We start from the raw sequence: 22,592 nt of genomic DNA, 5'->3' as shown, positions 1-22,592 counted from the left end.
GAGTGTACCTGCCATCACTGTCTATTCTTTTATCCAGGACTTCAAATGCGACCCCTGTTCTAATCATTACTGCTGCCACCCTTACAAACACAGAGTAAGATGTGTTAAATGTTTGCCCTCACAATTTTTTCTGGAGTGTGAGCGCTTCCGAATTAGTTAAGTGCGTCTCTTGTGGGAATACTATGTGTGCCTTGCGTCTGTGTAGTTGTGCATAGATTCTGTGGCTCTTATGGATGGAGCCCATTCCCCTGACATTCCATGTGGTTATGTTATATTGGCAGTAGTATTCATGGAGGTACATAGTATGATGTGTTTCTTCCTAGTATGTATGTGATTAAGACACTCTGTATGTCCCTTGTAACGGAAAAAGGCTTGCCAGTTAGTTTAATTAATTTTAAAAACTGCTGTACCCCAGTAGAAGGTCGGATGTTGGAACATCGTCCGACCAAACATTAAAGGTCAACCATAATATCTGTGATGAACATTGTGCATCTGCTAGTGGGTCTGCATTTAGCGTAGCAGTTAACGGCATAACCAGTTGTGTCCTACCATTGCTTATTGTTGAGGAGCGCCTCCCTGGGCCATAGACCTAGCTGTCACTGTGTGGGTGTGGACTCTGTGGTGTAAAGTAGCACCAAGCCCCAATATGATGAATACTAATGCAAGCGGAAAAACATGCAGAGGTGGCTGAAACTCCAAACAGAGGGGAGACTTCCCTTACCGACATTATCATAGGTGGCATCTGTGTAGCAAAGCAAATAAATCATCATAATTTACCACCTAGTGCAGATCGTGAGAGGTCAGTGACTTATTCATCAGCCCAGTAAGTCATTCACCGTTTGCGGCATTATGGAGGGAAAAAGTGCAGGACTGTTCTCAGAGTCAGAGTGCATCGTGTTGTCCGCTGAAGATTTGTCTGTTGAAAGCAGTCCTGCGTCACGGAGTGTGGTAGCCATCAGGATCGCACCTCGTCGACCCTCCAGTACCTGCTCATGTAATAGGGTCATTCTGGCTTTCTTTTATGGTGGCTTAATTCGTCAGCTTTTCCAATGTCTGTTCTGCTGAGACCGCTAGGGGATATGCCGCCGAGCCGGGACGAGATATCGATCCGGGAAAGTATCTTCAGTCCATGCCAATACAGCTTCTGGTTTTTCAAAGAAGTGACTCTTCTGGTCATTGATTACCTTAAGCCAGGATGGCTACAACAGGGCATATTTGAGGTTTAGTGCCTTATGTCGTTTTTTCACCTCATGGTAGTAAGCCCTCTGGCATTGTACCATTAGTGTATAGTCCTGGAATAAGGAGATACAAGTATTATCATAGGTTAGAAGCGCTTTCTCTCTGGCATATCTGAGAAGGGTTTCTTGGTCTTTATAGTTAAGGATGCAGGCCACTATTGGGCTTGGTGGCGCACCCGGTATCAGTTTCCTGGCTGGAACTCTGTGGGCTCTCTCAATGCAGAATAACTCTGTGAGCCTCTCCGGAGCCACCACCTTGCACAGCCATGTTTCTATAAATTGAGTGGAGTTGAGACCCTCGCTGTTTTCGGGTAGGCTGACGATCCGTCCATTATTGCAGTATGAGCACCCTTCCGCATCTTCCGCTCAGTCTTGTAAAGTGGTCACCTGGCGTTGGAGTTGTGCGATCTTGTCGGTGTGTTCTTTCTGCCAAGAGGTTATGTCGGACAAAACTGATGAATTGTCTTTCACTGTGCCTGTAAGTTTTCTATGATCAGCTTTGAGAAGACAGACCTGTAGTGAGGGCCCCTAGCTGTTGCTCAGTCGCCATCTGAGATTCCTGGATTTTTTTCAGGGTCATGTCAAGCTTGTCACGTGGCAATTCCATCACTGTGGGAGGCACATAATCTTCCGTGAGCGCAGCGGGGGAGCCGTCCGACCTGCTGAACTGTGAGAGTCTGGGGTCAGCCGAGTCCGCTGTCTTCCCTTTTGTGGGGCCTATATCATCTCTTCACCCTGCACTCAGAGGCTATCACCAGTTTTCAGACAGTGCACTGAGGCGTAACACCTCTGCACAGCCCGTGCACCGGACCCAAGTACGGGGGGGGGGGGTCAAGGGCAGCCCCGCAGTTCAATATTACATTATTGGTCTCCTAATCCATCCTGCTAATAATGTTGATGTTCATCCATTCCACAGGCATATGGCAATGTTTTTTGGCATGTTGGTCCTGATTGTGCCTTCGTGGGGGACACTGTCACAGGGAGTGAAAGGTTGGGCCTGGGTGTCACCTCTTGCCGTGCTACACTTCATCTGTCTGTGCTGCAGGCCCTCCACCTTGCTTTTTCTCATAGTATTCCAAAGAAGGTGGGGCTGGCCAGGACAAGACACCAGTAAATTCCCAAGTGTCCCGCATGGACCGGCGTAGACAAACAGGTGAGCAAGGGGGGAACTTTGCGTGCAGTGCAGATAACAGGGCCAGCAGTGGCCGTACTTCTAGATGGCCATCTTGGGTGCTACCTCTGCAGTTCTATTTTCAGCCCAGCTTAGTCCGCCCAGGCCAATGCAGGGGCTCTGCTGCCACCACGGCCCAATCACTGCACAGATAATTCAAATACAGGGACCCCCATGCAACATACTGCAGCATCAGTCTCTCACCTTGGCCTCCGAGGCATTGAAGGGTGGCTCCAGCGGGGGGCCCTGACCACAGCCACTAACGCCCGGGCATCATCATTGGGGATCCAGCGTACGGGGCCCTGTCAGCTTTTGGAAACTTTCGGTTCAGGCAGCCCAAGCCTGCATCACTCGAAAGAGGGTCACAGATGTTCAAGTCCAGGCTTATCCCCAGCACAGTACAGTCCAGGGCCGGCCCTGTGTAGGCCCAAGCACTGAGGAGTCCCCCTGCTGCAGCGCTGATGCGTCAGATCCCGGCTGTGCAGTAGTGACGAGGTGCTTCCTGTAGCTGCACTCGCCCTCTGGGAAGCAGGCCTATCAAGGTCCAACCCAGCTGGGTCTCAAATTAGTCACTGCCACCGTGTTTCTGGTCCCCAAGGTTCTCTCCTCACCTTCGTATACTCTAGTCGCTCCTGGGGCCGACTCTCATCGACTGCAGCTGCCGTGTCAGTCCTCACCCAGGTAAGGCCCAAGGGCAGGCCCACAGCTCAGAGGCAGCCACTCTTCACCGGTCACGCTGTGCCACAGGTACAGCGACTTCATCCAGCCTCAGTTCTGGTTCTGGGGTCTCCGTACCCCCCCGTCCCTCCCGAAATAGCTCTCACCCAGCAGTAGGACACCCAAGACCACGTTCTTTCATCGGGGGTCTGCCAGCATGGTCGTACGCCAGTGTAGTCTCCAGTGTACTCAGTTTTGACAGAGTTTATAGTTACGGCATGTCACTTGTGTGGGCAATTGGAAGCTTCGATACACATTTCCAAAGGTGGATGGCTTCCACAAAGCAAGAGTATGGCAGGATTATCAGGCTTGGCCCGGAAGCTCTCCCTCTATGCGTTCGCCATTTTTGGTGGTTAGCCACGCCCACTTCATCAATCCCCTGTTAATGATTGATAACCCCACAGCTGACACGATTGACCTCTTTGAAAATTTGAACTTGAATATTAAAAACTGTTTAACTGGGCCAGGTAGAATAGTCAAAGCAGCCAGCCAGGCTGGTTTGATAGGGAAAGCTGGGTAGCCAAAGAATGTTTGCTCCTTGCCCTTATATGTAGACCTAGGGATAGGACAGCAATAGCCAAAGCAAGATATGATTACAAAGGGGCTTAAAAAAAAAAAGGTTGAAACATGGAAAGACTTAATAAGATCATGTAAAGAGATGGACTTTAAAGGCTTCCAGGATATTGTGAATGGGAAAAGGTTAACAACCATTAAAAGAAATAGGTTAGGGTCCAATATAAGTACGGATAGCTTGACTCAAACTATCCTGGCTGATGAAGGGTGAAACCCCGAAACCGGTCCTAGGATGCTTGTTTCCGGTCCAGGGAGGACCTGGCTTGGCAGTTCGGGCTGGACTGTTCCCATGAGGCACAGGGTCACGACTGATTCACATATGGCCAGGACTAAACTGAAGTGGCATGGTGAGCAAAAGAATGATGGATTTAACCCAGGTCTCCTGACTGGGGGTAAATATTTAGATTTGTTCTGCATTACATCCATCAATTGTGTGTCTTTTGCTTTCTCGCCCTAAGTGTGCCGGGCATGCCCAGACGTGGGTCCTGGGCTCACTGTGCCACTGGACTCAAGCTATCATGGCTGATGAGGGGTGAAACTTGGAAACCGGTCCTAGGATGCTTGTTTCCGGTCCAGGGAGGACCTGGCTTGGCAGTTCAGGCTGGACTGTTCCCATGAGGCACAGGGTCAAGACTGATTTGCATATGGCCAGGACTAAACTGGGGTGGCATGGTGAGCGAAAGAATGATGAAATTAACCCAGATCTCTTGACTGGGGGTGAATGTTTTGATTTGTTCTGCATTTCGACCATCAGTTGTGTGTTCTTTGCCTTCTCGCCCTAAGTGCGCCGGGTATGGCCAGACGTGGGTCCTGGGCTCACTGTGCCACTGGCCTCAAGCTATCCTGGTTGATGAGGGGTGAAACCCCGAAACTGATTCTAGGATGCTTGTTTCTGGTCCAGGAAGGACCTGTCTTGGCAGTTTGGGCTGGAGTGTTCCCATGAATCAGCGCGTCAAGACTGATTTGCAAATGACCAGGACTAAACTGGGGTGGCATGTTAAACAAAAGAATGATGGATTTAACCCAGATCTCTTGACTCGGGTTGAATGTTTTGATTTTTTCTACATTCCGTCCACCAATTGTGTGTCTTTCACTTTCTAAAAGTAGCATTTCTAAAATATTAATAAAAAATCCACCAACACCAGTAAACATGATTTTTCACTGCCGTTCTAAACATACTAAACATGGCAACGCCACTCCTTTCAGATCAGGATTTACCACTTAAACACATATAAGGGAATTTCCAATGCTAGCCTATGAGAGAAATAGGCCTCACCATAATAAGAAACAAAATAGAGTGTTTGTCACTACCAGGACATGCCACACAATAAAGGCACATGTCCTGCCTTTTACTTACACAGCATCCTTTCCATATGGCTACCTTAGGGGTGACAGGCGGGTTTTAAGTCTTGGCAAGTAGTTTTAAATGCCAAGTCAAAGTAGCAGTAAACTGCACACGCAGGCCCTGCAGTGGCAGTGTTCTGAGACAGGTTTGAAAGGCTACTTCTGTTGGCGGTGAAAGCAGTGCGGCAGGCCCACTAGTAGCATTTAGTTTACAGGCCCTGGGTATATGGTATACCGCTTTACAAGGGGTTTACACGTAAATCAAATATGCCAAAAAGGTGTAAACCAAGCATATTATGCTTTAGGGAGAGAGCATGCACTTTAGCTCTGATTGTCAGTGGTAAAGTGCTCAAAGTCCATAAGCAAACAAAAAGAGGGTCAAAAAAATCGGAGGAGGCAGGCAAAAGGTTTGGGGATAACCCTGCAAAAAGGTTAGCTAGGTCCAACTATCTGTAGCTTTACTATGCGATTCTATAACTCCTTTACTTTTGGACCACTTTCTGTGTTCTTACACTGTGTTCTAATGCACCCATATTTAACTCCTTTTCTCAAGTTTTTGATGAGGACCCACCAACTCCACCATCCTACATGACACATTTTGTCTTTCAATACTATTTCACTCTAACCTGGTACCTTTTATATCAATCTGTTTTTTCCCGGGATGATAGTCTTATCTTCTGCACTGATTGGATCATCTTTTTTCTGAGCACTCTTTTAATAATTCGGGACACTGGGTCAAAAACAGATTAATTTCCCATTCATCAGTCCACTCACAGTGCTTTAGTTTTTTGGGGAAACATTCTCTGTCACCTCCTCACCTTACTTACTATGGTACCCCAAAGGGTTCTGTTCTATCTTTCTGGTTTTCTTTTACCTCTCTTATTTCTTCTATTGGATCTGAGTTCTACAAAGACAATACTCACATTTTCTTTATCCTTTATTACGACCCATTACAGGTCATAAAAGGTACACAACACTTAAAAACTAGACAATATTTACATAAAAACAATCTCAATTATCTCGTTTAAAAAGAAATAAAATAATTACATAAATACATTTTCCTATCTTTTTCCTCTTTCTCATCTTCACAAGAACATGCTTTTTCTTGAGTTTGTGCTGTCGAGATCTACATGGCTTGTTCTCCTAAACTCAACCCTAAAAAAATAAAATATTCTACTTTCTCGCCTCATTCAACACTTCACCACGGCAATTATCTTTCCCTACTTCAGCACACAATCTTCTCTTTGAATTCGAATTCAGCACCTCGCCTAAAATACTGAACTCATGGCCTGATTTATATTTTGGCGGACAGGATACTCCGTCACAAAAATGATTGATATCCCATCCGCTATATTACCAGTGCATTATATTCTATGGTGATTGATATTCGCTGCAACATAAATCAAGCCCTCAATCTCCAAAGCTTCTCATTTCCATTTTTCCAGTGTCCACACCATTGGATCATTCCTGTTTTTCTCCTCTCAAAACCTGTTGCTTGAAACCTTCGCATTCCTCACTGCAATTGCTGCTGCTCTCTCTCTGTTGGTCTTCACTGGTAGACCACATCTGCACTCCAAGCCATTCAAAACTCCTGTGCTTGTCTTTTGTTCAGTTCCAAATAACTAACAAATGTCTTCTTATCTGTCCCAGCTTCATTAACTAAGCTTATCTGTTCATTTTAAATGTAATTTTCTTTTCCTTTGTCTTGTGTTTCATTCTCTGTCCCCCCTTTATGTTCCTTGATTTTTTTTATACATCTATCCTCGTGTTGTTTGGTCTGCTGCTCTATCTCCCTTATTGGTTCCCTGACCACCATGTGGTTGCCACACTTTCACTCTTCCGGGACCTAAATTGTGGCTTGTACTTCCTGTTCCTATAAGACGTGCACAACCTATGTTCATTTAAAAGATTATTGATGGACTATTTTCATGATCCATCTACACATCGCTAATCTTTTTATCATGTGAAATAAAGTGTTACTCTTTTTGCCACACCACTAACATCCATGGAGGCAAGCAGTTTTATTTTAGGGCGTTTATTCCAGTTACTTTTGTTTTATGGATATAGGCTAAACCCCACCAGGAGTGCTCAGTTATTGGATTCAGTGGTCTGCCCTCACTTAAGAGCTTTCAACGATGTAATACTCACAGCATCACGCACAGAACACTTACTGTATCATATTCAACTTTTAAAACATCACAGGTAGCATGTACAGACACATCGAAATGCTACACATTGGTAATACTACATTCTTTATAACTGTGAGATCTTTAATAAGTGAAGCGTTTCCACCTGTCAGGTACTGCGATTGTCAATACAAAATCACATTATTGTAATACATATAATCCAGCACTATCACCCTCATGAGTCATTATGAGTGACTTCTTAATTCTGATAGGGTCGGTAACTTCTGGGAACTCCAGAGCTCTGATTATGTTCACCTAGGGTATTCTGCTGCTGAACAAATTATTTCTGGAATTCAGTGCTTAATTTGGAAAAACCAATGTGTGCTAGGGCACACGTCCGAAGCCCACTGCTCCTTACACCGCCCGTTGCCCTTGCCATCACTGGCAATGGGAGTACCAACACAACTACTAACCATCACACACCTACAAGTGAGACAGTTCAGTGGGTTGGCCCATCTTCTAAAGGTATCAATGGTGATTGTATCGTGATCAATTTTCGTAGGCCACAGATGGTTTGTTGGCTATTAAATTCTTGTGAGTCAACTTATACTCAAAGTACTAGTATTTGCGCCCTCCCCTTGGTATATTTTTATAAACCTCCACTTGGGTCTCTTGTAAATAAATCTGTTAAAATTCCCTTGTTTAATAGAGTTCAGGCCCTAACAGACTTAGACGCTCAAGACTGACAAATATTTGTACCAAAATATAAGCTGTTTTCCTTGGATGGTCCTCAGGCATTTCGGTCTACTATCTCAACTGACGCTCAAGATGGTCGGTTACGTTTGGATAAGGCTAAAGTGGACATTGATTTAAGCATCCTAAACCAAAGTAGAGGAGGAGTACAATCAAGTATTGGCAACCAGGACTGGATAGGTTTGGTAAATGAAATAGATATAGATACGTCTTTCGATACATTAAATATACCACCAGTGCCTTTACCTGGTGATAATGTGGTTATAGTTGAGGTGAGCCAGATACCACAAAATAATGAAATAGATCACTTAAATTATAATTCCAATTCCGATAATAATTATCAGGAAATTATGGGGCAAAGAAATAAGATGGATATAGCTAATTGTCAGGAAGCTTTAGGACAAAGGAATGTGATGGAAGTAGCATCTAATCAGCAATATAGGTAGAAAAGTCAATCAGCAATACGATTGTCTTTGTGGAATATAGCAGGGTTGAAAAGAAACCAAGGGGACGGGGATTGGCAGGAGTACATTGGGGAAAGTGAAATAGTTCTCTTGCCGGAAACTTGGGCTCTGGAAACACCCTACAAGGTAGGATTTAAAACATATTGTTAATGGTACTTCTTTGGTTAGAGGGAGGCCTTCGGGAGGTCTTGTTATTTGGGTAAAAATTGCCCTTTGCATTGAGATAATTCAGTTGGATTTTCTATCCCAGGATATAGATCCGATTACAGGACAAAACTGAATTATTCATAGTAAATATTTATAGCAGACCAAGTGTAGTTAGTAAAGAATCTTTGGTGACAATTAGATGAATTTCTTTGTTCAATTGATTCAAGGGCAATGGTAATTGTGAGGGGTGATTTTAGTCGCAAATTTGAGCCGGTTGTAGGATTTGAAAATATCTTCGAGGAAGAAGATGTGGTAAATAATATTCCCCCATTAGATAGCAGTCCGGTAGTACCCTGCACAGTTGCCATTGAGCAGTTAATAAGATTAGTCTCAGGACATGGACTCCGAGCTTGCAATGGCCGATTGCCTTCTGATAGCCCGAATGCTGCCACATTTTGTAGGAGTAACTGTAAGAGTAGTATTGATTATATATTGGTATCTATTGGCCTTTGGCCAATTTTGCTTGATATGGTGGTAAAGAATAGATCATTATGCCCTATGTTTGACACTAGCAGCTCATTTCTTTGAACCAATTTCCTTGAATAATGAAGATACTAACTCTAGTGTCATTGAACCATTATTAAGTAACAACCGTAGGGCCTTAAAATGGCCTTTGATAGGGGGAAATGATGAGGCCATGAAGCAGATTTATGATACTTTTGTAGATACAATTTTTCCGTATGTAGATTTGCCAGCATCAGAGTTTCCAATTATAAACATACATCATGCATTGGTAGATGCACTGACTCTATTGGAAGGAAGTGGATGTCAAAGGGGGAAACTATATGTGGCCTTTGTTGACCTGCACACAGCTTTTGACTCAGTGCCCCGGGCCAAGCTGTGGAGAGTATTGAAAGAAATGGGCCTGCCTCCAAATCTTTTAGACATTCTAATTAGACTACATGCCTCCAATACAGCCCAGGTTAGGTGGGGCCCCAATAATGAAGTAACAGGCACTGTCCCTGGAAATTGTGGAGTGAGGCAGGGCTGTGTGTTGGCGCCCACTCTTTTTACTCTTTTTATCAATGGGGTTATTGATTTTTTGGACAGGGATGGTTGCGATGCCCTGAAAATAAACAATAAAATAGTTCCCGCCCTGTTATTTGCGGATGATACCCTTTTAATTTCTAAATCTCCCCAGGGCCTTCAGCAACTTTTAAATGATTTTATACAGTTTTGTAATGCGGGGGTTGTTTTTAAATGAAGGAAAAACTAAGTACATGATTTTTAATAGGAGAGGGAAAAAACACTCTAGTAGATCCATCTGGGTGGGTAGCACTTTACTTGAACAAGTAGACGTTTTTGATTATTTATGAATTCGCGTAACCCCATCAGTAAACTGGGACGCACATAAGGAGAAGGCTAAGCTACATCAAATCTTTCAATGTAACCATATCAGTAAGATTCACAGAAAAACAGTGTCACGGCAGATTGCTCCTGCACTTAAAATGTACAACTCTAAGGTACTGGGGAGCATGTTCAATGGTGTAGAGCTGTGGGAGACAGGAAAGATATCGCCTCTAATAGGTATGGAAAATCGTTTTTTAAGATCCTTGGTTGATCTTCCCCCTAGCACCCCCCTTAAACCTTTGTACATGGATCTGGCATACAGACAGCTGAAACATAAGGCAACTTACCGATTGATAATGTTCTGGTTCAGCTTGTGGACTGTAGAAGAGCTTGAGTCTTACCGTGAGGCCTTGTAAGACCTCCTAAGATTCCCAAAGGCATTAACAATAAATTGGTTTACCACCCTACGGAAAGCTCTAGTAAAATTGTGTTTGGATGCCTTTTGGTCAAACCCGGAAAGCATGAGGCAAACCCCAAAAGTAAGAATGAAAGAGCAGCTTTGGGAATCTATTCTAACAGAACATCTTACGGTCTCAGAATCTACTCTAACCAAAGGCTTTCTCAAATTTAAACGTTCTCCGCTTTTTGAGCCAACCATCGGCGAAATAGTTCTGCCGATGGCACGGACACATTTTCTGCAATTTCGTTACAAATCTCTTCCCACTAAACAGTTTTGCTCAAAATGGTCTAGCTGTAATGATTTGGTTGATCTTTGCCCTGCATGTCAAGGAAGTTCAGAATCCATAGTCCATCTACTCTTTTTTTGCCCGAGCTACCAGTCCCTGAGGAAAAAATGGATTGTCCCGCTATATTTTCTAGTGGGACGGGGGCATTACTTAGAGGTCCTAAGATTTTTGGGCACTGACATTTGTCAATCAACTGTATTAGGTCTTGCTAGATTTTGGCATGCCCTTTGGACTAGACGTAGGAAAATTTTAAAAAGTGCTGCTTGACTTGAATTTTATGAAATTGTCTGTGTAAGCATGAGCACTAAGCACTTAAACTTCTATTATATATTTGGCTGCTTCTCACGTTGCACTTTTCAATTGTTCTCGGGGCCCTTCAAATTTGAATCTTATAAATGTTTTTATTGATTCTTCTTAGCCTTTACCTTTTTAATTGTATTGTTGGTGTATGTCTTTTAATGGAAAAACTACCCGTGCTGTATACTTTTTAGGATCTGTGTGATCATAATAAAGTTTGTTGGGAAAAAAAAGGCTAAAACTGAAATAAGTAATCTAGAGAATCCCTGGTATAATAAAGAGTGCCGTGAGGCAAAAAAGGAATTTATTTTGGCTACAGAAACTAGAAATGTAGTGACCTCAATGGAGAAAAGAAACAAGTATAAGAGATTCCTAATACAAACTAAGAAAAATTGAGATGAAAACATATGGACTGAATTGATTAGTGCAGCCAAAGCCAAGGACCTTGCTGGTTTTTGGTGACTGATCTCAAAGGGTAATAAGGCGGAAAGATGTTGCAAGGACCTTTTTCTGGATGCTAAAACTTGGGTCAGCCACTTTTCCCACCTATACTCAATATATACGAGTTATACAGAATTTAATATACAAGACTATGTATTAATCCCAACTACAACCCTTTTACATTTTAGCTTGGAAGATACTTTAGTAGCGGGAAAAGCAGCAGGCCCAGATAAGATACCAGGTGATCTATTGAGGCATGATAAAGAGGTTTGGGGCCCTTATATTAATTTTTTATGTAATTCAGTCTCCGCCGGTGCACCAATACCAGGATCATGAAAAGGGGCTGAAATTACAATAATTTTTAAGAAAGGAAATCGCCAAGACCCTTCGCATTATCGACCAATTAGTTTAATAGATGTTTTACAAAAAATATATGCTCGACAAATTTTAATGAAATTAAATTGTTGGATTGAGGAGAATAGTATTTGATCAAAATATCAGACTGGCTTTAGAGCTAAAACAAGCACAATTGACCAGGTCTTTAGATTCCTCTGCATGAGTTGGAAATATACAGTCTTTAAGCAGGGACATCTGTATATCCCCTTTGTTGACTTGTAGGCCGCCTTCGACCTCATCCCTCAAAATCTTCTCTGGAAATCCCTACAAAGTCAAGGGGTACCGGGGGAAATACTCATGCAGATTATAAGATTGCATGAGAAAATGTTGGCAAAAGTCAGGTGGCGTCCGAGGAGTGAGCTCACGGAGCCAATTCAAGTAAACAGGGGCGTGAGGCAGGGATGTGTGCTGACCCCCACCCTATTTTCATTGTATGTGAATGATATACCGGAATATCTATTGGGCTGCGAACATGATTCTCCCAAGTTAGGAGGGGGTACCAGTACCTGCACTTGTATTTGCAGATGATACTATTTCAATATCCCAAACCCCAAAAGGTTTACAATGTTTAATGGACACTTTTGATGCATATTGTGAAACTAAAAGCCTGGAAATAAATTCTAGCAAAACAAAATATATGGCAGTGAACCCTCATAAAACTTTTAAAAAGAATTTAACAGTAAAATATCAGAAGCTAGAGTATGTGCATAATTTTAATTATTTAGGTATTACCTTGAACACTAAAATGACTTGGAAACTGCAATTGGAGAAAAGTAAAATCATTTTACTCGAAAACTCTCTACCGATAGTAAAAAAACATGAGACTAGTATGTCTAAAGCGGTATCCCCTGCCCTTGAGGTATACAAGTATAGGGCACAATCAGCATCTCTTTTTGGGGCAGAGCTATGGGGGCCTTCAAGCAACAATACTTTTATGGTGGGAGAAAATATGTTTTTTGGGAAATTATTATGCCTTCCAATGCATACACCACTAATACCTATTGTGATGCACCTAAATGTGCACCGTATGGATAATCATGCAATTCGAAGACCACTATTATTTTGGGTGCGACTTTGGTCTACAGCAGAGCCCATACATTATAAAGAAGGGATTGAGGAAATTTTAAGGTTTAACCACGGAACGGGTTTTCTGTGGCTCAAGCATGTTAAATGTCGATTCCATAAATTAGGGTTGAGTCATTTGTGGTAGGAACCTGCTCAACTGTCTTTTTCCTCTAAAAAAATATTAAAAACTGTTTTTGGCCCTATATCAAAGATAGTGTGTCCCATTGCTCAGCTACTGGCACATTAACAACACGGTTTCTTTTAATGAAGTCAGCTTGGAGCTTTGAGCCATTCATGGATGAGGTGAAGCCACAGCTAGCAAAATCGTTATATATGAAATTTTGATATGGTGTTTTGCAAATTAATTCAAACACTTCGAAATGGGCCTGCAAGCAAGGGGAAGAAAATATTGAGCGCTGTGTATTATGCCAATCCGGTGCAAAGAAAATGATTTACATTTGTTATTCTTTTGTCCAGCTTATGCAAAATCTAGGAAAAAATGGATTAAACCCATTTGTCGGTTATGGGGTACTATGTCTTGCCATGAAGCTGAAAGAATACTAAGAACCGATACTTCACAAAAGGTTGTTTTTAGTGTTAGTAGGTATTTATTTGATGTAGGTTTAGTAAGAGCAAAGGAAGGCTTTAAATTTTAGTGTACCATGCTCGAAATGTTGGTATTATATTAGTTTTGTACTTGTACTTTATGCATTACATTTGGAGCATTGTTATCATATTTGTTTCGTTTTGCACTTGCACTTTACTAATTAATAAGAAAATATCTGGAAGGCCATACCAAGCATACACGTTGCACTTAAAGCATTTGCACTTTTCAACAAGTGATTCCTAATTAGGATGTTTTAAATAAATGATGTTACGTAGATTTTTATGTCCTTGGTTAATGCAATGTATTTTGCTATAATCCCTCAATATGTTTTAATTTATTTATACCGTTTACATTTTAATTGTCCTTACTTTTTAATAGGCGAGAAAGGTCAGTACTGAAAATACGAATTTCAATACTTGTGCAATGGTCTAGCGACACCTTTGGAATGTTTATTGTTATGCAGTATATATTGTATAGTATATCTTTTATGGTTTTTTAAACCGAAATAATGATTAAATTGAATGGAATTGAGACAGTTCAGATCATTCCAAGCCATAAAGCTTTAAGAATGGCTTGAGGGACAGGTGGTAATCATTTTTAATGTATATGCAATTAATAAACAACTGTTGTTGTGCTCATCAGTAAATTAGACAAAGCTCAACCATGAGGCAGACTGTCATAAGTGCCGATGTTGCCAATTAAAAGCCGGTGCCGAGCACTGGAAACCAGCGGCTCAAATTAAGCACTGCAGGAATTATACGTGAAATTAGATATTCCCCTGGTGATTCCTAATTTCACAGGGGAACCTCAGGTTTTCACCTATACTATATGCCCTGCTAGCTCTGCCCCCGAAGTAAAGTTTACCCGTGCATCAATTAATTATTTGGGGCAGGGAAAAGACTTAGCGATGAAAAATCTGGACCACTCATAACGAGGGTCTATGTTTGTATATGTGCAACACTGTTTAATAAAAAGGTTTACATGTGTTTAAATTGCAAATAACCAATATATTGACATTATTAAGGCGTTTCTCAGCTTTCCTTTGAAACATTGTGATTTTTCTCCTAGCTTCTCTGCAAGGTAATAAACAGTTTGTATCCTGAGGGGAAAGAACCCATCCGGAATGTAACAGAATCCAAGATGCCCTTCAAGCAAATGGAGCTGATTTCCCAGTTCTTGAGAGCGGCTGAAGCATATGGAGTGAGAACCACAGACATCTTTCAGACCGTGGATCTGTGGGAAGGTAAGGAGCAAAACAGTCATTATTATTTTGAGTGATCTGATATTCACAATATGCCTTGAAATGTTCAAGTGTGTTTTCAAGATAGGTCCTGAGGCTTGGAGTAATGATCATACAAAATCATAATGCTACAACTGTTTGATTTAAATTTTCAGTGCAAACATTAAAGAGGCAAACCAAATTGAGAGAAAGCAGATTTCTATTTGGAACAGAATATGGACGCGAATGCAAGAACAGACAAGGCACTGAAAGTATCTTTAGCCCTCATTGCGGCAGCTTCATCAGTTGCCTCAGAAGTGTTGATGTGCTTGTGACTTATATATTGCAAACGCAGCTGCGAAAGAGCACAGCATTGTAAAGCACGAAAAAGTGTGGGGTACTTCCAAAAGGAAAGTGGTACAAAGAGATAAAGGAGAAGTGAGTGAAATGAGATAATGGTTTGCAGATTGATACCAGAAAAAGGTAGTAGGTGGCAGCGGCATCTCCTCTGCTAAGCCGGAGGAGTGTCGCCCCACTCCTCTCAGAGTAGTTCAAAAAGGAAAAATAAAATGATAGCGCAATATTATTATCATTTCATTTTTCCCTACCGGCTCTGTAGGTGCAGCGCGGGATTGGGCTATCCAGAGTAGATGGATGAGTGGTGGGCACTCTCTAAGTGCGCATGACGGTTTGGCCGGCCGTCTTGGGCCGGCCAAACCCTCATGCGCAGTTAGTTTGTTCTCCACCCAGCTGTTTTGCACAGCCTGGATAGAGAACATGCACAGGCTCCAAGCCCCTGTCTGACTGCCAAACCACAGCGCTCCGACCAATCATGACGCTGCTGTCATGCTGGTGACAGCAGTGTTGTGATTGGCTAGGGGAGTCTAGGAGCCTGTGTGCTTCCTGTTTGAAGGTAAGAAGGATGGAGGAACGGCAGCGGCAGAACCCATGTAAGTGCATTTTTTTCATTCCTCTCAACCCGCCCTACCACTCCCATTCGGTAGCAGCTGCCACTGGGAGGTGGGAGAAAGGTATGCGGGATTCACATCTGCAAAGGTCCAGAAGTGTAAATAAAAGTGCTTCATTTGTAAAGAAATAATTGCAAGATCAAAAAGATCTTAGAAACTAGACACATGTGATGCCTAATTCAGTGGTTATCAAATACGAAATCTGCCTACCCTGAATTCTACTTCATGCTTCTTTTTTTTCACCACCCTATACTTCCTGTCTGTTTATTTCAGTTTTCCAGATTCTTTTTCAACCCTGAGTGCTTCTTTTGCCACTGCTATACTGTCTTTCTCTCCTCACTTCTTCATCTCTTTTCTGCTTTTCTCTGTCTTGCTCGGAGCCAACGTCTAATACTAAATAAGTTCAGTAAATAAGTTCAGGTCCTCAAAAATAAATACCGGTGGCCACCATCTGCAATCAGCTGCACAAATGAAGCACAGTGAGCACAGACAGGTAGGCAAAGGAGTCAGCATAGTTCCCTTACGTCTATGGGATCAAAAGACTGTGCACCCCCTGCTCAAGCGGTTATAGGTTTGTATATATACACCAAAAAGATGAATACTAGGTTCAGTAGTTCACCTTGGTCATCAGCCCCTGAAGACTGACTGGGGTACCATAGCAATTTAATGCTTGTTAGAATAGAAAATATTTGAATTGTCCATACAGTAAGTGGTCTGTAGGGGAGTCATCCCATTCCAGGGACATGCTACCACAGCATTGACTCCTAAATATCGTACTACAAAATTATTATAGCAAGGATATTGACAACACAAACATTGTGAAGGTAAGTATATATAAGTAAGCATAGATTTACTATACCTACCTCCATATGTTTATAGATTTACACTGTATATATTGATATAGACTATGACATTATATATCTGGAAGGTATGTAGTATTGCAGCACATCTTGAAAATCATACAATTCTGATAGTGCAGTCAGCTGGTGTGCACGAAACAGGATAAAGGGAATGTGATCAAAGATCTTTGGCCTTCTTTGTGAGTGGGCCAATAGATTTCGATATGTGCGGTAACTCCTTCTAACACACATCGGCTTCATGGGTTTTGCATTAAAAAAACATCCGCGGATACATTTCAGCAGGTCAAACCTGTCAGTATTTATTGGGGAAAAATGTTGGATAAATCCCAAAACACGAGGATTCTGGTGCCGTAAGCACCAAAATTTGCATCTCATACTCCAAAACTTGTGATAAGCAATAATTATCACTCCCAATATAAACCGAGCAATTAACTGTCAGTTTTTTCCCAGGTGCAATACTTATTGCATATGATTATGGCCACATCATGAGAGCCCTGCACGAAGCCTCCCATCTCAACTGATAAGGCATCTAAGGGGTGGCAAATAAAGCAAACTTTGGTTAATGCATTAGGTTTTGCGTATGTGATTAACATTGGTGCCTGGCACAGATCAGAGGTAGGGGAGTGGGGGCGGGAGGCGGGAAGACATGGGGAAGCAAGTATAAAAGAATAGAATAGAAAGTTACCTTCTCGCTGCTTCCTCGCCACGTCTCTCCTCTGCAGTCCTCCCTCGCTCTGTCTCGACAGGAAGCATACCCAGGCTCCCAGTCAGATAATCACAACACTGCCTTAGCAGTGTTCTGATTGGTCTGATTGTGGTGTTTTGGCACTCAGATGCTGACTGGAGGCCTGGGGATCTTCTCCACGTAGGCCGCGATGCAGCCTGCATGGAGAACATGCGAAGTGTGCAAGACTGTTTTGGGTGGCTCAAGACTGCCGTCCAAGCAGTCATTGCGCACTTTGGAGGGTGCTGCCTCCCCTGCCCCCTCACACAAAGCTGCGTAAGGAGGAGAAAATAAAACCATAATAATGTGAGTTATCATAATTTTATTTCCCCTTTGTTTCACTGCAAAAAAGCAGTGGGGCTTCGCTCCTCCGCCTTAGAGAGGTGCTGCCACTGGTGATTAATATACATTGTTTTTCTCTTGTAAGATTTAGCTTGATGAGTAGTTGTGCAATTCAAGTGACTGAAACTCCATAAATGTGTTATGACTTGTTTATTGAGAATTGCAATAAATTGTGCAGTAACTGGTGGTAATATAATGCGGGGAGATTAGATAAATGGCAGAGGACAAAGAAAAAAAAACATGCAGCGGCCAAGCACGTTTGATATGCATGCCATACTCAAGCAAGCTCATGAACTAAACTTGCAAGGATCTGTGAAATGCTCTCACCTCAGCTCAAGAAGGGAACTGGAGAAAAGAGTAAAGAATATATGACATACAGTTGTAGAAGACAATCTGAGCTTGTTCCAAGGGGGTGCACTCTTACTTAGAGGACGGGCAATAGGTATCGATTCCTAGGAGAAATCAGGTGGTTTCAAGTTTTCGGGAACTGTAAACAGACATAAATGCATGCTATGCTATTTATTAATTTTCTGGTGCATTGATCCTGATTATATTCTATCAGGCCATGCTTTGTTAACCCTGCTTTTTAGGTCTCTCCTAAGCAGCGCGCATGCACTGCGTAGGAAAAAGACCTTTAGCAATCAATTCACTTTTGCAGGCAAAAACGTGCATGTGTTGCATTGCTTTGAATGGCAACGAGTGCACGTTTGGCGAGTTCCTTGCGGGAGCGAGCTTTGACAGATGGTTCCTGCTCGCTCCCACAAGGGAAACAGGCGCAGGCCCCCTCCTCTCTCCCCTCCACCCTGCTGCCAGCGCGAGGCATGCGCGCTTGTTGTTTTTGAATAAGGTACATTTATGCAACATGTTCTTCGGGGAGTCTGTAAGACCTCCGCAGAAGCCAAGTTTTAAAACTGCAGCTTTAAAAGAAAACAAAAATGTGCTGATGTTAGGGCCGGGTTCAAAGAGTGAAGGAACAGGGCTCAGTGATTGAAGTCTTACCTCCAAGCGCTAGATGCGTGCAGCACCAATCCCAAATCTTCGAACTCCGCATTCAGATCACCCTTGCGTCACTTGTTCTGCTGGCATTGGGGCAGCAAGCACCGCCCTCTACTCAAAACTTGGAGTTAAAGCAAATTGAGGAAAGCACAGCCGAACAGGCCTTGGCACAAACTCACAGTAGAAGTAGAAACAACTTTTGGTTATACTGTTAGGGAATGGCCTTCGCGTTCCCTGTGTTCTGCAGCTGGATAAAGTCCTTGTTAATTTGCAATATTGTTATTTTAGAGACTTTGGGAGCATTATCATGTCGCCACCTTCCTCTGTACCTGACTTGCGGCAGACTCTGCCCCTGTCCTCCTGTCCTTTCAAAGGCCTGTCACTTTCCTCTGTGTTTTCTGGGGGCAGTACCACTTTATTAGTCCGCTCAGAGGTCTAACGCCCAGTCTCTATTGCAAAGCTGGACTTTCAGTTCTGCCCTTCTCGTCTCCGAACCAGTTGTGCGCTTAGTGTGATGACGACTCCCTCGGGCCAGTCCCACCCCTGTAATCTCCCATTCCTCACCTCTGATTTATGAGGGCTCTGAGTCTCAGCTCAGCAGCCCCCAGGGTAGAGGGTAGGGCTCTGGGTGGAGACCTTGACTTCAACTTCAAGAATTAAACTATGTGACATTTTCAGTGGCCTCTCCGGTTCTCCTCTGTGAGTCAAACCTGTCCCACACTCAGAACACCAGGGCTGCCTTCACATGTCATTTGTACGTGAGACAGCAGCCTCTATTTTGGGTAACTGATTGAATAGGAAATGGGACTGTAAGCTCTGGCTTCAGTCAGTGATGTCATCAACTGTGCGACCTAGGATCTGGATTCAGTCAGTGATGTCATCACATGTGGGACAGTGGACTCTGACTTGATACAATATCACCTGTGTGACAGTAGGCACTGGCAGATGGCTTGAGACTCATGTCATCAGCTGTGCGACCTAGGATCTGGCTTCAGTCAGTGATGTCATCACATGTGGGGCAGCGGACTCTGACTTGAGACAGTGCTGCCATCACCTGTCTGACACGAGCTCTCATTTGGGACATTAAAGTCATTAAAGTCCTCGTAGAGGGGACAGTAGCTTCTGGCCTGGAACATTGATAAGATGAGCAGTGAGACTAGAGGCTTTGGTTTGAGAAAATCTTTTCAGCAACAGTGGGCTGTAGGTAGGCTCTGGTTTGCAAAAATAATTTTAGCATCTGTGGCCTAAGAGGTTGCAATCTGAGACAATGATGTGATCAGCAGTGAGACAGCATGCTCCTGTGGGACTGTAGGCTCTGCTTTTTAGGTCGAGCATTCGAGACCTCTTGTATATACTTTAGTATATATACTTTAGTATATACTTATATGTGTATGTACTTTGTGGGCTCTGGAGATCAGCCCTAGGACTTGTCTGCTTCCTCTTAGTGACTTTTTTTTCTGTTCAACTGCCTCTATTTAACTGTCTTGATAGAAAACGACCAGCAGAGGTCAGTAAAATATCAGAATTGATTTCTGATGAGGGACTTTCTTTTTTTTTTCTTCTGGAAATTGCCTCTATTTAACTTTTTAGAAAGAACACGACCAGCGGAGGTCAGTAAAATACCACAATAACTTTACCATTCTCTAGATTCCAGTCCATAGAACTTGTCTTCCACGAGCACCCGTCGACAATAATATTTTTTTCTAATCTTGTATTTTCAGTGATATAACCACCGAAGGCCCTGCTTTTATATTAAAAACAGAGCTTTGGACTATCCCATTTCCAGCTGAAAGGCCATATTTCTCTCTATGTGTTCCCATACATGGCGTGTCACGCAGTTTGGTGCTTGCTTTCCCTCTATGTTAAAGAACAGTAGATGTTTCAGCACCCAGGCTAATGTGCTGCATAGCTAAATAAATATAAGGTCCCAAAGGCGAGACCGATTGCATTGCAAATGCGTGTTACTCTAATGACTGCACACCAAGAAAACCTACAAGTGCACTAACAAAATACATCATCTGACCTACGAATGTGCCTTCATCTCGTATCAGCACAACATCAACCAAGCACATATCAAGTGAACTCACCAGAATAGAAGCCATATTTGTAAAAAACTAAACACAATATTGCACATGTGGGTCACTAAACACACGTGGAAAGAACCAACGAGATAACTCCAGTGTGTGTTGCATTCTGCCCCTATTTTAACCTTAAGTACACATTAAAGTTTGTTGCAAAGTGGTCATTAAAGTAAAATGTATATTCCACCAAAAAGGCGCTTACCTTGGAAGCGATATGTCAGTTGTAGCTAGAGGCATGAATGCGGACATTTGCATAGCACAGCTCTGCGGACAATGCACACAGCACTGAGTTTGTATGTTTGGTGCGACCTGCAGGTCCGATGTGATTGGGGGTAGATTGGGGGTATTCAGTCATGCTGCACAACAACTCATATTTACAATGCTATGGAATGCTAACCTCTTTACAGTGCTACATACTCTATGTAAAAAGACATCAGCATGTACGAGACGCAGAAAACACACAGTAGTTCAAACAGCCGTTTGCTACAGGCAGCCATTAAGTTCATGTGGGCAGGTGTTATTTATACATCAGCGATTATTGAAGGCACAGATAAATTAATAGGAAACACATGGGCAATCAGAGGCAGTCATAAAATGATGGGGGTGTAGGTTCACACTGGAAACGAGGGGCATGTAATGTGTACGGAAAACAGGAATTGAAAATCAATTATTCGGCATGACAACCTCTGCAAACCACCGTTCTCTAGCCTCACCTAAAAACTGGGACTCTTAATGTCTACTGAGATGTTTGATGGAGGGAGTAGAAAGTTTAATAGCAGGACTCACCAGGACTTTAAGTGGAAGAGGTGTGGCGCCGCGGCCAGGGTGACTGACTCTGGAATCTGGGGATCACGGTTCGATCCCTGGCGCCAGCGGCAGATTAGCCCAGCACCATGTGACTCTGGGCAATAGCTTGCTTAATCTTCCTGACGGCCCCCAGCGCCTAGAGACCCTTACGGATGATTGTTCGCGCTTTACAAATGTGGATTATTATTATTATTATTTAAGTGGGCCATGTCTCACTGGTGCTGAGCACCGGTAGTTTTTTAAAGAGGGCCGCAAACCATGTTTCTATCGGGCTCCGCTTTGTGCCCTGTCGGTCCGTTATTTTCCGGACTGCAGTGACAGCAGGCACATAGATGTGCGCATGCTCACACTGCTCACTTCACACTAGTGGAGAAGTTACGACATGACATCATGCCAGGTGAGCGTTGGAGGGGAAGGGAAATGCTTTAAAGAGAGTCATTTTCTCTCTGGATTTCCCTTCTCTTTTTGAAACTCAGGAGCAGCAACATTGTCTTGCTGTCACCAAGGCTTCAAGTGGAAGCTTTTTCAATATTATATACAAGCCGTAGTTGGTGCTTATTTATCTTAAGCAACGAACAACCATTGACAAAACCAATAGTCCTGATTTGTTGTAGGGATGATGTTACTTGTTCTATCATATATCTGGATGCAATGACAGAAACAGCAAAATACAAGTCGGGCTGCACACTATGCTAAGTAGAGATTTCTAGTTTAAGTGCTTTAAGCCATGCCCTTAATTACATTGGCCACGCCCCTTTGAGAGACCCCCAGTTTTTGCATTACACTTAAAGCCCTGGGACACACAATATGTCAGAAAGAAATCTCCGAAAGATAAAGTAGCCATAGTCTAAATAGGAATCCCGCGAAGCTCTCGGGTGTTAACTTAAGTGCGAATAACCAACAGCTCACCGGGAGGAAAAGTCGGTATAATTCGCTGGCAAAGGCACACATTTAATCACAATTTAAACTCTCAAAGTATACTGTGGAAAAAGTAGCACACCAGATTCGGAACTGCAGTGAGCGGAACAGCAAACACGTAGTGTCACAAGGCAGAATATGGGTCTCACAAGACGAATTGCGGAAGGTGTGATGACAGGCAGAAGTCAGCAGTGGAAACCAAATGTCACAGAGGACACAGCTCACTGCAGCCCACATGTTCT

At 43.0% G+C, this 22,592-nt stretch overlaps 1 protein-coding gene across 1 annotated transcript in view; it reads left to right on the top strand.

Moving 5' to 3' along the window:
- Nucleotides 1–22,592, top strand: part of TAGLN3 (transgelin 3) — a 152,776-nt gene that overhangs the window by 93,219 nt on the left and 36,965 nt on the right. Inside the window, exon 3 of the mRNA XM_085622328.1 lies at nucleotides 14,504–14,678. Within this exon, the coding sequence (XP_085478454.1) occupies nucleotides 14,504–14,678 (175 nt within the window). The remainder of the gene's footprint in view (nucleotides 1–14,503; nucleotides 14,679–22,592) is intronic.

The sequence above is a fragment of the Triturus cristatus genome, chromosome 8, assembly GCF_964204655.1.
Source record: "Triturus cristatus chromosome 8, aTriCri1.1, whole genome shotgun sequence".
NCBI classification, from domain to species: domain Eukaryota; kingdom Metazoa; phylum Chordata; class Amphibia; order Caudata; family Salamandridae; genus Triturus; species Triturus cristatus.
Note: the sequence above shows the minus strand (reverse complement) of the source record. Positions and strands in the feature narration are given on the sequence as shown.